The 23,077-nt window shown below is 47.7% G+C and overlaps 1 protein-coding gene across 8 annotated transcripts in view; it reads right to left on the bottom strand.

Annotated features, from left to right (window-relative positions):
• Positions 1–5,574: 5,574 nt before the first annotated feature.
• Positions 5,575–23,077, bottom strand: part of CHST10 (carbohydrate sulfotransferase 10) — a 29,798-nt gene continuing 12,295 nt past the window's right edge. For 7 of the 8 annotated variants that reach the window (XM_057309243.1, XM_026487902.4, XM_057309241.1 and 4 more), the window contains 4 exons: positions 17,097–17,188; positions 11,323–11,557; positions 8,924–9,029; positions 5,575–7,433 (listed from right to left, as the gene is read on the bottom strand). In XM_057309243.1, the coding sequence (XP_057165226.1) occupies positions 6,896–7,433; positions 8,924–9,029; positions 11,323–11,557; positions 17,097–17,150 (933 nt within the window). In that variant the 5' untranslated portion in view covers positions 17,151–17,188 and the 3' untranslated portion in view covers positions 5,575–6,895. Of the gene's footprint in view, positions 7,434–8,923; positions 9,030–11,322; positions 11,558–17,096; positions 17,189–17,297; positions 17,371–23,077 lie in introns of all 8 variants that reach the window. The other variant, XM_044378732.3, reaches the window with a different exon arrangement.

Genomic DNA, 23,077 nt, shown 5'->3' with positions numbered 1-23,077 from the left:
TCTATGTATAGATAGACACACATGTACACACACACAGAAAATTTTTACTGCGTATCTTATTTTTACTGGTTGCTGGGCTCTTGTTAGCAGGAAACGCTTCTGTAGGATAATTAGTTTATCTGCAAGTTTGAGCAGCTTTTGAATAGAGAAATGGCTTACAAATGCTCCATGCCTACCCATTGTTTGGTTTCAGTTAGCTGGGTTTGATAGATGTCAATGAGTGTGCAATCCCTGACAGACATGGGGAAAGATGTCTTCTTTTGAAACTCACACCAAAGCCTTGAGGAGTGTCTGCACAGGCAGAGGCAGGTTGAGCCCTCGTGATGGACTGTTGATTTCTCCATGCAGGTGAAGACCGCCCTCCATAAACAGAACAGCTGCTCTGGGCCCACAGTTGGTCCCCATTCCTTTCAGAACAAGACATAGAGTTACCTTCATTTGCTCCAACTATCACTGGGGTAAGCATGAGTACAATCATGGGGGAATCATATAAAGACCAAAGCAAGGGGTTCCAGATTTAAAACAAACCACTACCATCACCTCCCCACCCTCAACAGCAATACCAAAAACTGCAAGCTTTAGCAGCTTTTACTAATAATTACCTCCTGAGAAGGGAAGCTTTCCAGTGTTTGTTTCTAGAGCTTACCATTTAATGAAACAGACAAGATTTCTATTTCCTTGGCTCAGAGATTTTCAGCAATCCCTCTGTAGACTTGATCTCCTATTCTTTACCTGCTCTTTAGCAGAGAAAAATCTTTCCATGTACATCCTGGGCCTAATTTCTGTACAGTAGCGTTTTGTGCTGTCATCACTGTTGCTATGAAGAATATCTTCGTGAACTTCCCTGCTTACATAAAGGGTACCTAGGTTTAACAGGGGCAAGAATAGAAAATAGCGCCCCCTGGAGGAAGATGGTGAAACAAAGCTGGTAGAGAAACTGCCCGTGAATGAGGGATGGCCCTGAAGCCCCCTTAACTTGTGTAGCTGCTGTTCCTTAATGTCCCCAACTGTAAAATAGGTACTCTCACATCCGTCTTCCTGTTCATCTTCTGATACTTGATAGTGTAATATTACCATGCCCGTCAGAGGCCCTTGACACTTTCAAGGAACCACATTCAATTTATCCAAAATTTTATGTGTTCCCAAATTTGAGTATTTTTAAGATCAGTAAGAGATACCATCGATGGGAATGCCAAAATTGTGAAACATCAGGAAGTTAATGAATCATGAGGTTTCATGCATATATATTGGGGGAGGGAGGAAACGGGTTGTCATTTCTTTCTGCTGTAGCGGATTGGAGGTCCTGGCGTTTCCCCCGACTTCCTGACCTAGATAGGGGTGACCATGCCCTCCTATGGGGTGGTCCTTGTCCTGGAAGTCCACAGCTTTTGGTCACAACTGTCTAACATCTACTGACTCACTGGAGACTAGAGAATACATCACCACTATTTTTATTATCCTTCTAGTTTCCAGATAATTTGTCAGAGCAATATGCTTATGGCTAATTCTTTAGTGTTATTCTCTCCATTTTATCTCTTAGAATATCGATTACAGTCCTTATACCGTTTAGCAGTTGCTCTTGGGTTTGCATATACATGAATAAATGACCTAAGTCCCCCTTCAAACAGCACCATACTGCTGCAGAGCAGTGCCTGGTCTACTGATGAGCCCTTCAAAGTCATTCTTAATCTGTTACATTGTTGCAGATTTCTAGAATTTTCTTCAGATTTTTTCTAGAGCTTCCATCTCTCGGCTTACATTACCCATCTTTTTGTTCATGGTGTCTACTTTTTTCATTAGAGCCCTCAATGTATTAACCAGTTATTTTAAATTCCTTGTTTGATAATTCCATCATTTGTGTTGTATCTGAGTCTGGTGGCAATGCTCTTCAGATTTTTTTCCTTGTCTTTTAGCATGCCTTGCAATTTTTTTTTTTGGTCAAATTCCAGCCTTAAGGTATCAGGAACTGAGGTAAAAGGCCTTTAGCGTGAGGATTTATGTTAATCTGGCTAGGAGTTGGGCTGTTTGTTGTAACTGTAGGTGCCAGAGGCTTGCTTCCTCCAGGGTCCCTGCTTCTGTGTCCTCTGCTGTTTTAGGGCTTCCCTAAGAACTCCTCCTCCGAGTCTGCACCTTGCTCTTTCTGCTCTTTCAACTGTAACTCAATTATATTTGATTCCTGTTGATAGGGGCATGTGTAGGGGAGGCAAAGTGTAGGGGAGGGGAAGCGTTATAGAATTTTAATTATTAAATCTCAGTCTTTTACTGGACCTGTGTCTCTGGGCTGTGACCTTCACAAGAGATTCTTGGCATTATTATTATTTTTTACCCCCAGGGTGAGATAGGAAGGCTTGGGGGGTGGGCAGATTTGGGTAAAAGCCCTTCTCCCCTGAGATAAGGCTCTGCTAAAGTCTCTTCCCCTAGAAAGTAGGCCTTTCTTATGGAGAATGTTTAGAGCATATCTCAAAATGGTTATCTTTCTCCTCCACCTGCCAGAGCCAGCAGGAGATATCTCTTGACTCTTTACCATAAGAAACTGATGGGGTTCCTGGAGGTAAAAACCCTTGAAACTCTGGAAAATCCCCTATGACTGTGGCCTCCAGGAGTCTCTCACTTTCAGGCTAGCCCATGCTCAGTACCCAGTAATTTGTCAAAACTGCCATCTGAGTGATGCCACCAGTTTCTGCCTCCAGTAGCTTCTACCCTAGGTAAGGATGGATCAGCTGTGAATCTCTGTATTCACCCTTCTCTACGCATTTCAGAACAGCAGTTTGTCTCGCAACCTCAGTTCTCTGAGGGGTACGAGAAAAGGTATTGGTTTTCAGGGTTTGTTTTTTCTTTCAATTTTTTTGTTTTGTTGTTGTAAGGATAGGAGTATAGGATAAGGATAACTTCCAAGCTCTTTACACATTGGATCTGAAAACAGAAGTCTAGTTGATAATCTTGCACAAGTTAACTTCTCTGAAACCACTTCTCGGAATCCACTTCTCCCTTTGTGACATGGAGATAATAAAACTTCCAGGCCTACTTCATGTCATCATTTACATTAAAATGCTTTAGAAACGGTAAAGCACTATCGTTACTTAGGGGTTATTACCAATTTGTCAACATCCCTCACAAATTTCTGGAGGTGTCACCGGGAAATACCTATTAAGCCAGGAATAAATTTCCTAGCTCCCCTGAAATTGCTCTGTGCCCAAAGAATGAAGTAGGAGACATGTCCACAACTGGTCCATAATAACGTCCCCAGTGCTCCTCCATGCTCTTTACCGTTCTCTTAGAAGCAGAGGATAAGACCCTGGAAATGATGGAACTATATGATGGAAAAATCCCTGCCTACAACGAATAGACTATTGGGTTGTTATATGCGCAAGAAAATCATTTTACTGCCTTAAGCCACTGAAATCTTGGTGTCCATTTGTTACAACAGCTACTGTTACCCCATCTAACAAAGAAATTGATACCTTGATATTGGAGCTAGTTACTTACATACATGACCTACTAGTTGGGTGCTGAGCCGGAAAAAAAAAAAAGATATTGTAGACTAGAGGGATTGAGACTCGGGTCTTGCTGTGGTACAATATTGAGTGTAACTGTCACCTGGGATAAGGATGACAAAGAGAAAACAGAGACTGTTTTGTTCCAAAAATTGAGTGTTTAAAGATTCCAGACAATAGGAAATAAGATCGAAAAAGACCTGAAGCAAATTAAGCCCATTAAGATTTGTCAGGTAAAGTGACTCAGCCTGAGGAAAAGAAAGATAATGGTTGTGGTATTCTCATCCAAGCCCTGTTCAAGATGGCTTTAGGGTAACTACTATTGACAGGGAGACTGGCTTGGGGGCAAGGAAACACAGCTGCAGTTCCTGCTCCCTACACCTTCCCCGATCCTCCCCACTTACCAGGGGGCTTGTGCAGCCCTGTTCCAGCACTTCCCACGCCTCTCCTCTCTAGTGAGCTTGCTGTTCCAGGTTTAGGTCTGGAACGCAGCAACCCTGGTGGCAAGGCTTGAAAAACGTACCTTGAGTAACTTAAATTTCATCCAATGGGTGGTGAGGTTTGCTTCCTTTCACACAGCTGCCATCTTGATTATTCCCCTCTCCTAATCCAGGTTTCTGCTATTTCCTGCTTCTGGAGATTCCAACTGCAACAGGCCATGCTGGGGCTTAGAGGGGGAGCGGGGTGGGGGGTAGGGTGAAGGGTCGAGTGTCGGGGATGGGAAACCAACATCCCTGAGAACTTTCTGGGACCCCTCCCCGGTCAGCGGCTCTTCCTCCCACGAACCCGAGTTGGAGGCTGAGTGCCTGCGTGTGCTGATCTGCCGCATCTCTGTGTACAGTTAGCCACTAATCAAATTTCATCTTGGCTGTAATGGTTTTCAGGGCTAAGACCAATCAAACTAAAATGTGTGAGGAGAGAAATCCAATAAGAGAAAGCAATTTAAGATCCAAGCCTATTAAGTCAACCTATGATCATTAAACTTTTAAATTTAGGGATTGCCCTCCCCGTCTTCAGACCACTCCTGGGAGGCAGAGTGGCTTCTTGTTTCTTTTAAATCCTGGCTTAATGTTACCTCTGAGTTCTCACCTAGACATTTCCCAGGAGTTGCGTTCCAGCAGCCCGGCTCTTCCTTCCCCGAGGGAAAAGGCTGTGCTCCTGGGTGGGTGGTGACACCTCTCTGGCCCGGCCCTGCCCCACCCCACAGCATTGGTGGGGTGGGGGGCTGTTGAGAGCAGTGTAGAAGGCCCCTGCTGATTGGGATTGTTGGGAGAGGGAGGTCCTGGGTGCTGGCAGGAAGTACAGGTTTGCCCCAGGTTGCTTCCGTAAAGCTCCCTCTGAGCAGCAGTGTGGGGAAAAACTGCTTCAGGAGACAGAGGCATGGCCTCCTGCTCAGGCCCGGAAGGGAGGCGGTGGGTTCTGGAGATGGAAGCAAGTCAGATGACCTCGGTGGGGGGTAAGGGGCTGCACAATTCCAGGGGGCCACCACGCAGGGTCAGGGGCCGTGGGTCGGGATAGTTATGGGAACGCAAGTTTTGGACACACTGTGGGATGCCCAGATGATGTGGTGGCAGTCTCCACTCATTTGTCAAAATGTTAGGGAAATGAACCAAAGGCTAGAGAAAAATGACCTAGATCTAAATGCCAGAAGTGGGGGGTGGGGAGGCTGAGGGCGGGCACCCCAGGGTCCAAACTTTTGTTTCTGAAAGAAAATGCTATCTTTTTAAATTAGGACTAACTTTAAGGCCTTAAATTCACATATGTTATTCAGACTATTAACGTTTCAAATAGAAAAGAGGTAATCAGCTCATTAGGTATGAACTGATTTTAACAAGACTGCTAAAACTTTATAGAAGAATAACTCGTGCCACATCCTTTGTGTGTCAGCTGAGGAGGAAAGGCTACCACACTGGCCGCCCCTCGTCAACGCTGCCAACGGTCACACTTGAGCCTGGCTTCCCCTCCACAGTCCTGTCACAGGCCACCGTCTAAGCAGGCCCGAGCCGCCCCTCACTGTCGCCAGGCCTCAAGGACCACACGTGGTCACGGAGCACCTTTCCTGGAACTGCAGCACATGTTAGGTTTGGCACATATTTTTTATTTTCTTTTACTTTCACATTTACAAACTCAGGAAGCCATTTGGAGAAAGGGGAGGTTGAGGCTGCCTGGAAGAAAAGCTGGGCTCGTGGGCACCGTGCAGAGTCGGGCACTTAGGACTTCTCACAAGGAAACCTGGCTTGTATCTCAAGGGCCCTCACTGTCGGGTGACATCTGAAATAGTAGCTGTGGCCTGCTCCTCCGTGCCTGGAAGACGCCTCGGCCCAGGATTTTATTGCTGGTGAACTTGATTATCCAACTTAGAGTCCAGGATGATGGCATTATCAGAAATGGGTTCAGTGGTGAGCATTCTGCAGGGGTGAAAGGAAACTGCCATGTGTACCCCGCACGGGTCCTGCTGAGCCCTCCTGTGGCCCGGGCTTGCCTCTGGCCGCAGGGGAGGGCCCTGGAGGTGGGCGCTGTCCATCCGGACGGGACAAAGAGGCGAACAGTAATCCGGGCGGATGTGCTCAAACCACAGCAGCCGGAGCGCCAGAGCCCAACCAGCTCTCCCTCTTCCCATGCAACGTGTCCCTTAAGGCCCCCCAAGATGCTCCCTCTCCCGGGGGGAAAGAATGTACACTCCTCTCTTTTCAAAGCTGTATCTCTTGGGCTGAGTGAGACAACTGTCTGGCAGGCAGCACAGAAATACGGACTAGAAGTACCTAGGCACAGACCCTGGAAAGATGGACTGCCGAAAAGTACCCTCGGGTCACCTCTGAGTTTCATAGGAACAAGACTCATGGAAAGAATGGTTTGCCTCTGTGATTATAGCAGCGCCAAGATGAAAGCCAGAGGTGTCATTTTATTACTCAGATTTGATCCTGTATTAGCCCCATGCGATTTCTGCAGACCATTAGCTTCTCCATCTCTCCTCAAAGTGCTGGGTGCCATTCTTGCAATCCTTCAGTGACAGGCGGGACCACCCCACCCTCCAGGGGAGCTGCCAGTGTGTCTGCCTTTTTGACAGCTGAGGGAAATGACTCCACACCATGTCATTTTTCTTCCCGGACTGTCAGACTGCAAATGTTTCGCCCCTTTCCCCTCCTGAGGAGAGTAAAGGCCTAATGGCACTGATAGGGGAGGGGACCGACGGGGATCTGCCAGGGCCCTCAGTGCACCTTACGTCCAAACTAAGTTGTAACGGTCAGGGTCCAGCTTCATCGGCCGAGGCATGCCCAGGTCCATGGGAGGCTGCGGTGTCTCCGGAAAGAATGGAACGGAGGACAGGTCATTTCTGTGCTCACATCTCCCACCTGGTTAGCCTCTGGTCTAACAGATATTTGAATTCACAGTTCTACACATTAGTTGAGCAAAAAATCTGGCTTCTGATATCCAAAGAGCTTAAAGTCCCCTTCAAAACGTGCATACAGGCGCCGGATGTCTCGTTTGCTGATGCCCAGAAAGTAGCGCTCCACCTTGGTTTTATTATACACGGTAATTCCCGGAGGGATGGTAGGGTAAGACACCAGGTGGGCTATGCCGGCCTCCTGTAAGATGTATGGGGCATCGTCCTCCAGGGTCTCATGGTGACCGATCACACTGTACGTTATCTCGCAGGGTGCGCACAGTTCAACGTATGTCACCCAGTGGATGATGTGGTCCCCAAACTGAAGGTCCAGCCACCTGTGGTTTGGATCGCCCAGGTACCGTACAAAATCTTCGAACTGGATGCCCCTGGTCTCTGTGCGGTTCCTCCTGTATTTCCTAATGATGCCAGGGGCAATCTCGTGCCTGTACCACGGCTCAAAGCGGGGATTGTGAACGAACTTATCTTTAAATGCAGAAATCAGTCTTTCGAAGGGATCTCTTACAATAAAAAACTTGAAGTATGTTTTCAAGCTAAGGAGAAAAATGAAGAGCAACAAGCATTTAGGCTGAGGCCCACTGGTGGTAACCAGGGTGAGGTAGGACGAGGGCAGAGTGCCTGTTGTAACGGCAGTGGCCATGGCAGCTAGAACGCGGCCTCCTGTGAGGAGTGAGTTACACGCATCTCTGAAGCCACCCAGCCGCCTTTGGAAGCACAGCCTGTTACTGACCCATCTTATGGTGAGGAAAGAGAGGCTCAGAAACCATAACCATCCCAGGCCACAGGACTCATCATCCCAGAGGGCCACTGTGGGGACATCTACTTAGCTCAACAGATATGTGAATATTTCAAAACTTCAAGGGCGTTTGAAAGTCTTATTCTTGGGCAGGAACCCTGAGTGAGGGAGAACAGCAGAGGCCAGAGGAAGTTCCTTTAGGGGACCTCTGTATAAATTCAATTCACAGTCTCCAGGGGAAGGCCAAGCCAGAGCAGGGGGCAGGTAAGAGAAGGGGGGGGGGGGCGCGAGGCTGCGGCTCCAGCTCCAGGAAGGCGGCCCAGGGGGGCTGCCAGCAGTGGCAGGGATGGCGCAGGGGCAGCCGTGTGACGGGCCTGTAACGGTGCTGACAGAACAATGATGACATCGGTCACCGCTGTAATTATGGTGCCTACTCTGTGCCAGAAACCGGCTCAGGGCCCTGCACACCTGAACTCGTCTTCCCTCACAAAAGCCCCCATGAGATCCGTGCTCAGGCGGACAACAGGACCGCACTTACCTGGGAGGCTCTCTGATCCCGCATCTAACACCTGCCTTCTACAGGTCTGGCACAAACTGGGAAGACTAACCAGCACCAGAAGTAACGAGAATCAAATGGCCGAAAAGCAAGGGAGGTCAAAGTTCATTTGGTGCCCTGACATCTACTTGCTGCTCATGTGTTCAGATTCCTTCTGAGTCTTGTTCTGCGGGGTCATTTCACAGCTAATAGAAAGGAATTTTCAATTTACTAGCTAAGTCATTTTTAACATGCCCAGTCTCCACCCTTGCTGTGATCAGTGAGGTCTGACTCTCTCTGCCTGTGTAAGGCCCCATCCCCACCACCTCCCCTCCAGGCAGCTAATATGGAAGCAGGTGTAAGGCCTCTGAAAGAAAATTAAAAAATTAAGTGGGGCTCCCCTGTAATCCAAATCCCTTTCCTGTGACCTAAAGGTCATATTCAGTAAGGAATCCATAAAACTTAACAGAACCAAAGCAGAACAAAAATGAACTACTCATTTCTATTAAGAAAATTATGTAATCTTTGTTTGAAAGGACTGCATGAAGGTAAGGGTGGAGAAGACATTCTGAAATTCTCATCAAGGTTTGTGAATTTAAATGCACTGAACACTGGGCTTATGCTCGGCTGCCTCTTGCCAATGTAAACCAAAGCGCCCAGCAGTCCCTGGAGCAATTTGAGACGCATGGCAAAGACAGAACTGAGGCTCAGGCTTTGCCAAAATCCCCCTCCCCTTAGGAACCTACTCCTACCGCTTCTGAATTTCTGCATCGCTGAAGGAAGAGAGACGAGGGAGGCCGTTCTTCTCATGGTCATGAACCACATTTTCGGGGATCTCTTCAATGGAAGGAAAAGCCCCTGGGAAGGAAACAAGGGAGGACAGGTTGGCTGCCTCAGTGCGACGCTTGAAGGAAGATGCCTGGTTCTCTTAACTCGGGCCCCATGATCCCCACAAGCCCATCCCTTAAATCCCAGTTTAGGTCTTTGAATTCCAACTGCTTCTGCCAGCAGGATGAGAGAGTGAAGAAAAGCTTCTGGTAATCCATAAGCCAACTAGAAGAAACAGACGAGTTGGGGTGGGTGGGGGGGAACATGGGGGAGAAACACTGTCAAAACCTACCCCTGGCAACACACCTAAATTAGGTGAAATCTGACATTTAAAAAAGATCCCTGCGTGTAGAAAAGATTCCTAAAATGAGCAATATTCATTCTACTTTGAAATTGGGGGAAATACCAAAGGAGTAGGACCATGAAATAAACTGCTGGCTGATGCCCGTTGGGGCCCATTATCCCCAACGGGCTTGGCTCTCCCAGCTCCACATCCCTAAGCTTAAGGTGGTTCCTAGGCAGCCTCGCCACATGCCAGACTGGCAAGTGGCAAAGCCGACTGGTTCTGGGAAAACCTGGCCAATGCTGTGGGAGCAGTGTGATACAGCTGAAGCAGGGGACAAGGAGGACAAAAAGAATCTAAGGCAGGACAGACTCAAAGCCACAGTGCCCAGGTCAGGGCTGCCAAATGGAACCTTGGATGCACCCCATTCTCAGGTTGGTGGACTGGGCAGGTTTTTCATTCTCTTCTCAACTTCAGACAAATAGAAACAAAGCGTCATCATCTATGAAGGTTCTAGCCAAGCCTCAGCAAACCTTCCCATCCATCACTGGGTTAATCCTGTCATGTTAGAGTCTGGCAGGAAAGGATCTCTGTTGGGCCATCTACACAGTGGCCACTGGCTTGACTGTCTGATTTATCCCTTCCCCAAGTATGTAAGCACCAGTCTGGAACTCTGTGCTAAGTGCTATGGATGGCCATGAAATGAGAAAGATGAACGTCTGCTCTCGAGGGGATAATGAAAGAACCAGCTCTGAAGATTTGTACCAGGACCTGCCCAAGTAACTGTCCCTGTGCAGGTGTCTCTAGGGACGACTGAAGATAGCCACAAGGACCATCCTCTATTTTATGGCCTGGCAAACGGGCCGCCATTTTTATCCTGCACTTGTAAGTTGGTGTTTACTTCTTTAAGGTCTGATACTTTGTACTGTGGTGGCATATTTCTAAGACTTTTGTGTATTTATTGTCTTAAATTTGATTTGTGACCTCACTCTTTGATGTCAAAAATCCAACTTACTATCAGATTACTCAAGAAGCCATTAATTATACAGCGTAAGATGAGGCAAGTGTCTCCCTTGTTTCCTCCAACCAACCACGAAAAGGCCAAATGAAGCAAGCATGAAAAGGCCCATTGACCACCAACTCTGAGAACAGCAGCAGGAGTGGTGGGCTGGAGGGCAGAGACAGCAGGGCCACCTGCCACGGAGCTCTGGGGACTGATTCCCGGTCCTGGAGCCACACTGCTGTCGACTGGAATTATGTTTCTTTTGAAGCTGAAGTTAACAGACAGAGCCCATAATTATCTTGGACCAATTCAGGGTAATTGGAGTTTAAACAAACAAACATGGTATCCGAAAAGAGCAGTGACTAATCAAAACCTGTAGAGTATGAGGTCACTTTTCAGTGACCTAATTTGTTCCCAAATAAACATCCGATTTCCTGAAGCAAGTCGATTCAATCCTCTGAATATGGAAGCTCAGTGTAAAATGGGGACGCCTTCTTTCTAGCCAAGTGGCACAGAATACTTCATCTGTGGGTGAAGGGGCCCCCAGGCCCACCTGGCAGGGCTCTCCTCCTAGGCATGGGTGCAGGCCCTTCCACTACAGAGGGGCAGCCAGGAGGCCAGTGTGTGTGGAGCCTCGACTTACCAGGACAGAGCTAGTGGCCCGTAAAAGGCAAGGCAGTGCATCTGAAGAGAAGAAAACGGATCAGCCTGGGGGTGGGGATGGGGGTGGTGAGTAGGCTGCTTGAGACAGGGATTCTACTCTGGAAAGTGAGGACAGGAGATTCTGACCACAGGTGGGGCCCTTTGAAAACTTTAGTATCTAAAACTTTTAAGCCACCGGCTTTTAAAGTACACCACCAACACGGGAAACCCAACAGAGAACTGTCTATAAGCCCTTCCAGGACAACTGTCCCTGCCTTGGCTCCTCTCTGCTGCCCCCCTCCACCTCCCCTGCCCAGGCCACAGCCCTCTCCCCCCACCCCCAGGCAAACCCTGCTGTCCACCAACCACAGACATCCACGGGGCACTGCACGCACCATTTAACACAATCAGCACTTTCTTCCACTGGGTGTTGCCCACTTTGGGGGTCTGGCAGAAAAGAATCTTGTGCTTGTCACAGACGAATATCCGGTCCAGGACAAACTTGGAGACTGCGGTGTGTGAGAGGTTCTTCAGGGCTTCATCCCTGCAGACGTTTCTGATGAGTTCCAGGCGCTCCATATAGACCAGGGGCTGAACAAGCCGGCCGTCTGAAAGCACTTTCCCAGTTGGCTGCAAGCAACAAGGAGGCAGAATGGGAACAAGGGCTTTGTCAATAGAAAACAGGAGTGAACCCCGCAGGAGCCACCTGGGACGCCCTTTCCCCTGACCTCATGCTGTGTGCTGACACGCTGAGGGCGAGAACCAGAGCTGCCTCACAGGAAGGGCAGGACTCTGCAGGCACCATTCACCTTCAGGGGCCTGGGATTCAGGTGACATGGATGGGCTGGACCAAAGCTCAGTCAGAGATGTGAGGATGTTTGTTCAGCCTCAGCCACTCTGACCAAGGAGGAGGCACGGGAGAGAGGCCTGCCTGTCACTTTGCGATGGCAGGCATTAGGGCCCACGTGTCTTGGACACAGCAGGATACCCTGCGTTCCGGGATTTTAGTGCAGGCCAGTTTCTGCCCCCTTCCTTCTCCCTAGCATTTCCCTCCACATAATTCTGAGTGTACTTATGTGGACAGTACCTAGGGACCTGTCATCTACACACGTGGTGAGTGGTCCAGAGATACTCTGGTATACGGGAGAATTGTTTATTAACTAGCAAAACATACCTTAGGTCAGTCAGTATGGGTTTTAAAAATGCCAAAGCCATTACTCCATCTCCTCAGTGACAGGCACGTGGCTATGCTTCTCTGTCATGAGGCTTAAGGAGAGGGGAACGGGTACTGCGTGGTAGTGGCATCCGTTGTACTGGAAGCGTGGCTGTGGGCAAGCGCTGGAGCACGTTGGTGCTGATTTCTGCTGAGTCCTCCCACCAGGCGGGAAAATCCATGTGAGCACTGGGCAAAGGCTCTGATCCAGACACCCCTGCCTGCCAGGAAAGCAGGCCTGGAAGCGAGCGGACACAGACCACGGGGACCATGGGGGACATGGCCTCCGGCTGCGTTTCTAAGGTTGGGGTGCAAGCTGCACAGGGGCACTGCTGCGGCTGCTTTTACTCTGTGACGTCTCAGTTCTGAAGGGTTTGTTTTGATCACCTCAGAGTTATCTGGAACAGGTCTCTCAGTTTTTCCTCTCAAAACCAGTGTACTTTCTAGCCTGTGTGTAGCGAGGATGGTTCCTCTGTAGCCTTCACACACAGAATACGACTCGAGTGTGAATACTGAGTCATCGCTCTCCCTACATCAGCTCGAGCTGGCACCGAACGCTGTGGAGAAGCCCGTGGCCCACCCTACCCACCCCTACCTCAACTGCCACTCTTTGTAGACAACCCATTTTTAATACCTGGGTGCTGGTCAGATTTTTTCCATAACGTTCCAGCACGTTACAAATTTTTCTAGGTTAGGTCAGTCTGAGTTTCTCTGCTGATTTGCCTGGAAGGCCGGGAGCCCTTCCTACCTGCATCCTCGGCTCAGAAAATGTCCTTTTTCCTCAGGACACTTAGGTAGGGGTGGAGCTCATGTGCGACAGTGGGTGAAAGTCATTTGAGGTTAGAAGGTGGGCAGGGGTTTCTGGATCAGAGTCTTCACCCCACAGCTCACATGGGTTTTTCCCATCTGGTGGGAGGACTCCTTAGAGCAGAAACCAGCGCTGACGTGCCCCAGCATTTGCTCACAGTGGCTACACTTAGGTACGACTGACACCACTAAGTAGAACCCGTCCCCTCTGCTTACAAATATCGTGTGCTTAACACTCATGAGATGGGAGTCTTATACCATATATTTGTTATACCTCAATGAATGTCTTAAGAAAGGAAACATACAAAAGTTCTGATAGTGGTTGAAGGGAGTTATGGATTGTGATGGGCTGTAGTTGTTTTTTTCCTTTTAATGTTGGATATTTCTTTAAAATACATGAGTTTATCTTCCTTCTTCATAAAATACATCATTTAAAAATATTGGCTGGTGGGGAAGCAGCTATATAGACTTCTAGAAAGTTCTAGAAAACTGTTCCAAATCCTCTGTGGATGATTTCTACCACATCTGGGTACTATCTGTATCCAAAGTTGGCTCTGCAAATACAGCACATTTTTGTCTCTCTTCCTTCAGCACGATCTTCACTAACCAAAAGTCACAACTCTGCCAGAACCCCCTCTGAATTTCCTTCCAGGGCTCACCTGTCCCTTTCTTACCAGCATGGGTCCTTTCTCATCTTTCCTTCCTCTCCTTTTCTACAAAGTGACAGCCACCATTTCCAGCCACTTCCTGAAGTGGCCTCAGGGCCTTTCCACTACCCAATAAATCTGAGTTGAGTCAGTATGGTTGGCAAGGAAAGTGGACGCAAAATGGGTTCATTTGACTTTCCTTCTTAAGAGAAAGTTGACTTAAAAAACCAAAAAAGATGAAAAAGCTCAAGTTCCAAATCATGACACATACCCTCTGGGCTGTTTTAGAACCTAACACAGTATCTGTAACAGAAAAGGGCTTTTGTTAAAAAACCGTTTCAAAATTCTACTGCTCTGTCACTCGGCAGAATGAACTGTTTCACAAATATTTATCGAGTCTTTACTCTGTGCTTGGATGCAGTTGCAAGTGTTCTGTGGAGACACTGGGAAAGCCTCAGCTGAGGAAGAACGTGTGTGGCACTGCCGCGTACGTGTGTGTGCACACGCAGAGGTGGGGGGCAGGAGGTGAGGGAGACAGAGCCGGCAGAGGGAGGCACGCCAGCAGCTCGGTGATACCCTGTCCTCAGTGGCTTGTTAACCCCTCCCTGTCCGCATCATGGTGGAATGTCTGCCCACAGACATCGCCCGGCTTTTCAAGAAGCATCCCCAAAGGCAGTTCTAAATAAAGAGTCTGTTCCTCCAACCCCACTCCTTTGGCCACCTCTAGTTGTGGCCCTTTTCCACAGCATTTTGAAATGTTTCTGCTGCTGTTTATTGTCTATTCATTCCCTTTAAGTTACACAGAACTTCTTCCCAAGAGTTCAAACCAGACGGTCTCCTAACTTAACTTTATTGAATGGACCAAAATGCCCTTCTATCTCTTAAAATGCACTAGGGTTTTCAGGCAATCCATTTACGGGGCAGTTGTAAAACCAGTCCTCCCCCAGGGACTGGGTCAGTTACAAAATGGGGAGGAGGACATGCCCTTCCAGAACATATGAGAACAAGGACACTGGAAATATTGGGACAACAGAGGTTTCCACCCCAGCACCCCAGCTCCCTGCTCTTTCCTCATGGATCTGCCGTAACCAAACTCCCTGACATACCTCCTCACGTGTTTGACTGAATTTCCTGGGTTTCCCTGGTGAAGGGAAGTGTCTTGGGAATTCCTAAGGGCTGCTCCCTGAGGTCAACACATTCTGGAAGTGAGAGTGGGCACCTGCAGACTTACCCAGCTCTGATCCTTCACAGAGACCTCCCTTCCTCCCCAGGGAGCACAAGCACGAGCATGAGACTGCTACCCTGGCCCTTGCCTTCCTGTTTTCATAAGTGGAGTCTAATTTAACCTCATTCCCTCCCCGACCCCAGCTCTTGCTCACTTATCGACATGGTCTCTCTCTCCTCTCCTCACTCTATTCCAACTGCTTTAAACCTCAGGTCTAACCTGGACTGCGGATGACACTCAAGAGCCGTACATCACAGGGCACAAGTTCTCTTGAGAAACTGCAGAAAAATCTCCCTCATTTTCAAATCCATTTGTCTTCAAGCGTAAGCACTGTATATAAAGAAAAACCATTTCTCATTCAATTGTGCTTATGGACTGGCACAGTTTTCTGTTTTCCTCCTTTGCAAATACACTAAACCAATTTTAATGACTGATACTATCTTCCATTATTTTCCATTAAAAAATTCAGCTCTATTTCGCACAAAATAAACTTTCTTTTGCAGTTTTTAAAAACTGAAGTATAAGTGAAACACATTGTATCAGCTTAAGGCGTACAACATGTTGATTCAACAGCTGCACGAAATAAACTTTGAAAGGTGAGCTACACAACCTGATCGCATTTATAAGTCACCCTTCTTTTGGGAAGACAGATGCTGAGTTTAAACATCTAATGACTCCAGGTTTCAGAGAATCACGTCTGACCGATGCTTCCCACTCCCTTTACCTTGCATCCGAGTTTCCTGAGCATCAAGGGGACAGGGTAGCAAGAGCAGGGGGCAGAGGACATGCAGTTGAAAGTCCGAGCCCACTACTTGCTGTCCCTGACATACTGGCTCTGTTCTGTGAGCCTCACTTTCCACATGCGCAGTGAGAGCAAAAATACTTACGGCTCAGAGGGCTGTTTTTGAGGACCAGTAAGATTATAAAACCCAGTAAAGTCTTCTGTGGACTGCAAGGCATGTTCTGCTGCAGCATTTCCAACCATGGTTAATTCCCGCAGGCCCACGGTCGTTGTGGGAAGAGCACTCCTCCATCCCTCAACAGTGCCCCCTCGGATGGTCACTATTGTTCTTCACAAGCCAGGCATCCTCACAGGACCCGGTCTCAGAGCAACTGCATTCCTCTTGCGAAACTCTCGCCCCACCTCCGTGTCATTACTGATCCCAGTAGCTAAACATTTATTTTCTTACCTCCTTCTATTAAGGCCACCCTCGTACTTCCTACAGGTTTTTCTGGTTTCCTGTCTCTGGTGTCCATCCACTCTCTTTCCTTGCCCTGGAAAGCCTCAACCTAAAAGCATTTCAGAGAATTCTGCAGACTTGACCCATCAATCATTGTCTTGCAGCCTGTAAACTCCAATAGCACTTCACTCTGACCAGGTGCACACTTTCTAGACTTTGTTGGGATCTAATCTGTTGTCTTTACCTTGCAAATCAAGGACAGGAACTGTCTCTTTCACTATGGCTTAATGCTGGGCTCATTAATGTCTTACTGCTTGGTCCACCATTTCATTCCTTGTGGTGTACCTGCAACCCAAACTCCAGACCCAGAACAGCGGTTAGCAAGTGAGAGGGGAATCTCAAGAGTGTGCTCCCCATCACGGCTGGAGAACGATTAGGGAATTTTTGTGTAAAAGGAGCCTGAGGAGAAAGAGTCAGAATATCAATGAAGGTGAGCGCTGGGTAAAAGTCAGCAGCCTCAGGCCCTGCCACTAACTCCCCTGTGATTTGGGACGATTAGCCTTTTCCCTAAACTCTGTCCTCTCAACCATGCCATTCGGAGGTGAGATTAGCTGCTCTTCTCTCCAAGAACCCTTCTACCTTTAAAAGTCCATGATTCTGGGCCACAGACCTTTCCCCACTCCCTTGGTTTTCTCCTGACCTAGCCCAACATCCTCCATTCCCCTGGCAAGGCTCCTTCTCCACTGCTCAGGAATTCAACACAATCAACATTTAGAGAGGATCCATGGTGTACAAAGTGCTGTGAGGAACATAAAAATAGATGCGACCATGCCACCTCCAAAGAGAAGCTAAAAAGATGAGCGGAAATGTGCCGAAGTGACACAAGCCACAACTCCACAGCAGAATGTGGTGGTCAGAGGATACCAGCTGATGTGACCATTGGACAGAGGGGAGGCTAGTTCCATGGGATGGGGGTACCCACTGGGGCCAGAGGGGGTGAGAAGGGGACACCACAACTCAATCGGGAAGCAGCAGCCCTGCCCTCCCCGGCTGACCGAGTCAGAGGGGATGGTGCCCTCTGCCTTGCTGTGCCCACCTTCAGTTCCTCAGGAAAGTGCTTCTGTCTGGGCAACTTCCCCGCATCTGGCATGGCTGTCAGGAACAGGAATTCCTGTTTGGCGCTGTATGCTAGGAGACAGAGAGGTTAAAGCGTCTTCTCATGGAAGAACAGACACACAGACCAGCGGGACAGAACAGAGGCCCCAGAAAGAGGCCCACACAAATATGCCCGACTGACATTTGACCAAGGTGCAAAAACAGTTCAGTGCAGGAGAGTCCTTTCAACAAATGGTGCTCCAGCAACTAGACATCTATAGAAAAACAGAAAAAAAGAAGCTTTACCTGACCTCACACTTTACTCAAGAACAAACTCAAAATGGAACAGTACTTCAATGTAGTAAAACTTTTTTAAGAAGAGAGGAAAAAAATCTCTGGAAAAGATTTCCATCTTTTCCTGACTCTTATCAAAATTTAAAACTTATACTCTGCAAAAGACCCTATGAAGAGGCTGGGAAGACAAGCTACATGCTGGGGGAAAATATTTGCAAATCAAATATCTAGATATGTAAAGAATTCTCAAAACTCTACAGAAAAAAAATAAAAAACCAATCCAATCAGAAAACAGGTAAGACAAGGACTGACATCTTACCAAAGAGACTCTATAGATGGCTAATAAACACATGAAAAGATATTCAATGTCATTAGCCATGAGACAAATACAAACGAAAACCATAATGAGATACCCCTACACACCTAACAAAATGGCTAAAACAAAATATAGCACAAACTCCAAATGCTAATGAGGATGCAGAGAAACTGAAGAACTTACATGGCTGGTGGGAATGTAATATGGAATAGCCGCTCTAGAAAACAGTTTGGTAGTTTCCTTAAAAACTAAGCATTTAACTACCCCATGACCTAGTAATTGCATTCCTGGGCATTTATCCCAGAGAAAAGAAAATCTGTATCCACACAAAAACCTATACACAAATGTTTATAGCAACTTCATTTGTAATAGCCCCAAACTGGAAAAAAGCCAGATGTCCTTCAACAGGTGAATGGATAAACAACAGTGGGACATCCACAGGATGGAATACTACTCAGCAATAAAAAAGGATCAATGTATTGATACACACAGTAATAGCTGTATGAATCTCCAGGAAATTATGTTGAATAAACAAAGCCAAGGCCAAAAGGTCATATACTATATATAACATTCATAAAAACAAATTATGGAGAAAATAAACTAGTGGTTTCCAATGGGGGTTGGGGGCAGGAGAGGGAGGTAGGTGCGGCCATGGGACGCTTGGGTGGCTCAGTCAGTTGGGTGTCCCCCTTCAGCTCGGGTCATGGTCCCAGAGTCCTGGGATTGAGTCCCGCATCGGGCTCCTTGCTCAGTGGGAGTCTGCTCCTGCCTCTCCCTCTGCCTCCCCCCTCATGCTCTCTCTTTCTCAAATAAATAAATAAACAAATAAATTTTTTTTTAAAAAAAAGAGCAACCCAGGGCTCCTTGTGGTGATGAAGATGTTCTGCATCTTGACTGTATCAATGTCAATACTGTGATTCCAACTCTGCACTCTAGTTCTGGAACATGTTACTGTTGGGGTAAACTGAGTAAAGAGTATATAGAACTCTGCATTCTCACAACTGCATATGACTCTACAGTGATCTCAAAATTAAAGGTGTAATTTTAAAAAACCAAGTTAGGGGCGCTTGGGTGGCTCAGTTGATTAAGCATCTGACTCCTGGTTTCAGCTGAGGTCATGATCTCAGAGTTGTGAGATGGAGCCCCGAGCTGGGCTCTGTGCTCAGTGCAGAGTCTGCTTGAGATTCTCTTCCTCTGTCTCTCCCCCACTCCTCTCTCTCTGTCTCTCACTCTCTCTCAATCACTCACACTCTCTCTCAAATAAAATCTGGGGTGCGTGGGTGGCTGAGTCAGTTAAGCGTCTGCCTTAAGCTCACGTCACGATCCCAGTGTCCTGGGATTGAGCCCCAGATTGGTTCCCTGCTCAGTGGGGAGCCTGCTTCTCCCTCTTCCCCTCCCACTGCTTGTGTTCCTTCTCTCGCTCTCTCTCTCTCCCTGTTAAATAAATAAATAACATCATTAAAAAATAAAAAAATAAAATCTAAAAAAACAAAAACAAAAACCCAAGTTAGCAATCAAGTTCATATTTGCATATTAGTTTAAAAATTCATGGGAAGTGAGATGAGACCAGACCAATCTCACAAAATGCTAGTCCGGAGTAATAATTTACAAAAAACCTGCTTTGGGAGAAACCCTTGAGTAGAATTTGAAGATAATTTTCAGATCTCTACAATCAAAGAAACATTTACTTTCAAAATTCTGTTTAGTCTAAAAACATAATTAGAAAAAGCAGATAGCAAAAAAAGCATAAAAATCAGCATAATGAAGCATAAACAAAGGCACATTTATTTCATTTAAAAAACAATCAAAACCTACTCCTCTTGGGATATGAATAGCAACACTACACACATTGGACTGCAGCCCTCCACCCACACGGGTCAGGCTGCTACACCGCCCCCAGGCCCCAGCCTGCACGCTGCTTGTGCGCACCATGGCCTGGTGCCTTCCCTGCTTGGGGTGGGTAAAAACGTCTTCCAAGGACCTGACAACAATAATAATCCCATCTCCTCAGCTGTTACACACTTTCGAGTTATTGGACTCCCCCTCTTTGCCACGCACCTTTAGGAAGGCCACTACAATCTTTTTTTCTAGTCTATGTGTGATTTAAAATGCCATCCTAACCAAAGCTGTGCGCAGGAGCTGTTCTGTACTTGGAACAAGGTCGGAGAGCCCTATGTATGGTATGAAACAGACAAAGCATCAGTGCTCTCAGCCCCCAGAGCTCCTCAATGCACTCTGAGGACTCCAAGAGACCACCCTCTATCCATCCTCCTCCTCTGCAACCTTGTCATCTTTGAGCACTCACACGCTAACCAGAAAATTCACATTCTACGCTTGTCTGGTCACTGCGTGTTCTGACAGTGTCTACTAAGGCTAGCATTGCAATGCTTAGCTCTGCCCCAGGTTGAATGGGTTTTGCAGAATCCTAAGCTTCCTTAATAACATTTTAGATGTATCCTGAATTCTAAACAGCTAACTTATCAATGAATTTCTGAAGCAACCTGTTTCCCATGCTCAGAAGCACGGAGAACGGGCTTTGGCATCTAAAATGCTGAAAATAAATGGTTGTCAGCAGAGCAACAGAAAAAACAAAACCAAACGTAAACCGTGTTACCAGTTTTACTTGAAGCTACTGGAATCAGGGCCCAGGGAAGAAGGGAAGCAAATATCAAGAAGTTTAAAATCATAAAAATGATAAAAATTGGTGGATGACTGCTCTTGTGTGTCATGTTGGGAGATGAGATGCTGGGACCAACGATCTGCCATCTGCTTCACGGGAAATGGAACTTCATCACGTAGGAGACCACTGTGTTGTCAGCTACTTCTTTGTGATGACACTTCACATTGGGCTTTTGGTTCAAAAACTAAAACACTGTGAACATGAGCGAAATAAACCCCAGCACCTAAGAAAAATCTCTCCCAGCCACATGTTTACAAACCTCTTTCAGTTTCCTGTACAGCTCGGAGATCCACCAGGGGGGTTTCAATGTCTCCCTAGACAAAGGGGACACCCTAAGGCTAAGTGACTGTACCCACCAGACCACAGCCCTAGAGGGGCAGGGGATGCCCTCTCGGACGACGTCCTCGGAGGCTGTGTGTTTAACTTCTCATGGGTGCTCCACCCCTGCTCGGTCACCCAGACTGGCACAATACCCTGCAAGTGAGCTCACTTCTTTCACTCAGAACTCAGCCAGCGAACATCCATCTTTGTGATCCCAACCCGGTACTTAGGGACAATTAGATCAGTTTCTGTGTGATCAAGAAAGGCTGGGTTATGTTTTGGGCCTGACAACAAAAGGTTCTCACTCTAAGTTTCCTGCACAGTGTGGGGCTGACACTGTCCTCACCGGTGGCCCCCCCTGCTTCCCGGAGGTGGGAGAGGGGCAGTGGGGCCAGGTGTGCACTGGCTCTAAGGTTCCCACCAGAAGTCGTCCGCACCACGGCACTCCCATTCACTAACCACAGCAAACACACCAGACAGCCAAGGGTGCAAGAACTATTTGACGAGCAGCACCTAAGACAACCGCAGATCTTTCCTCCAGGTTTAAAATCCTAAAGTCTTTCATCTTTCCCTGTAGGTTTCACCTTCTATCTCTTTAACTGTTTGCTCCACACTTTACGAAACCCTGTAGAGCTTCTACACTTTCCTGAAAGTGTGCAGCATAAAACTTGCCGCATGCTAGCAGAATGACTAGCAGAATGAAATGTCGCTTATCAGACACCACTGAGGACTGACATGCTCTTCAGAGGCTATTCTGCCAGAGAATATTACAACTCAAAGGCACACATCTCACTTAATTATTTTTGGTGGAAGTCTCATAAAATACATTACCTATACTCCTAGTTTTTGGAACAAAGTAAACCATAAACAATTTAACCTCATGACTTGTCTCTGAAGTGTCTTCCTTACCAGGAGGTGACATTTAAGGGAAGCATGAGTAAAAGGTATAGACTCACTGTAACAATAAATCCATATTCTCTGCAGCTGCAGCTCTTTCTACATTTGCGGTTCTCTAGAGTTGCACTCCCAGAGATTCTAACTCATTCAGTCTCTGGTTGGGCCAGCAGAGAAAGGTTTACAAAGTCCTGCAGATAGTTCTAAAGTGCCACGGAGATGAGAACCCCTGCTGTAACTCTTAATGAGGGATCTCCATCAGAGGTAAGTGCACCTGGACTGGAGCAGCCGGAGAAACAGCTAAATGGTCAAGCTGAGACCACTGTCTCAGATTCCAACGACCCCCTAAGATTCAGTGCCTGCTGTTCTGAGAGGCCCTGGTCCCTGGTGGGAGCCATGATTACCTGCGATTATCCACAATGCTCTGTGATGCTCCTGGCCACCCCTATACCTGCAGTTAATGCAGCCACCCCGAGGCGGTGAAGACCTCTCAGGTTCTCACAAGAGCTCCTGTAAGGTGGGGGTGATACCTGTAATGACGGCCTGTCAGGCCTGAGCAGAAGGAGCTGTTACTGAATGTTAAACCCTGGCGCTGAGAACCACCTCTTGGGGCTAATTTCAGGGCCTGCCTCTTTGGCCTGCACATCTGCCTCCCAGCCTTGTTGTTCCTCTACGGACAGCATCAGAGAGGGAGAGGGAGAGAGAATGAATGAGGGCAGGAGGAGTGGGGCGCTGGGCAGCCCTCGGCACAGCAGGGAGCTCTCTGGGCTGGAGTGGAGCCCGAGCCTACTGGCCACTCAGAGGGCACCGTTCATGCAGCTGCTGGGAGAAAGTGGGTTGGATGGATCCTCTCCTGATCTCTCCTTCCTAAGGGCCACCACCTGCAGGAGAATGTGTGCAGGGTTGTACAGAGTGAAGATGCCGTGCACACCCACGTTTGCAAGCACACTCCCTATCAGGCAGACGTCGTCAGGCCAATCTGAAGCTGCTCACGAGCCTTTTCAACATCTCCCGTTTGCCTTGCCTCACTTTGCCATGGAAGGAGTCGCCTTGGGGTTCCAGGTGCACCTCCTTACATACACCCAGCAACCTCACAGATCAGAGAGCCTCACTGTACTCAGGTCAATCTTGGAGCTGTCAGAGCATGTCCATTCTGTAGAAAAAAACCCACTAATGCCTAGGTAAGCAAAGGTCAACGGCATAAACTAAAATAAGTTCTGACTCTGAGTTTGGTGCTCTTTATATGTCTTCATCTGAACACCTACATCAAGTCAAGGGGAGTTCCCTCAAAGAGTACCAGACACAATATTTAAACCACCTTCCTCCCAGGGAACTGCGGGTGACTTTCAAACGCGTGGCTACCAGTATGCAGCACCAGCTAGGACACAGGGACGCTGGTCAATCATGGCAGTGTCTCATGGTGACACCAAGCAGGGTGAACTCCCAAGCCTGGGGCCCAGGAGACGACCTGGCAAAT

Source organism: Ursus arctos, unplaced genomic scaffold, assembly GCF_023065955.2.
Source record: "Ursus arctos isolate Adak ecotype North America unplaced genomic scaffold, UrsArc2.0 scaffold_8, whole genome shotgun sequence".
NCBI classification, from domain to species: Eukaryota; Metazoa; Chordata; class Mammalia; order Carnivora; family Ursidae; genus Ursus; species Ursus arctos.
Note: the sequence above shows the minus strand (reverse complement) of the source record. Positions and strands in the feature narration are given on the sequence as shown.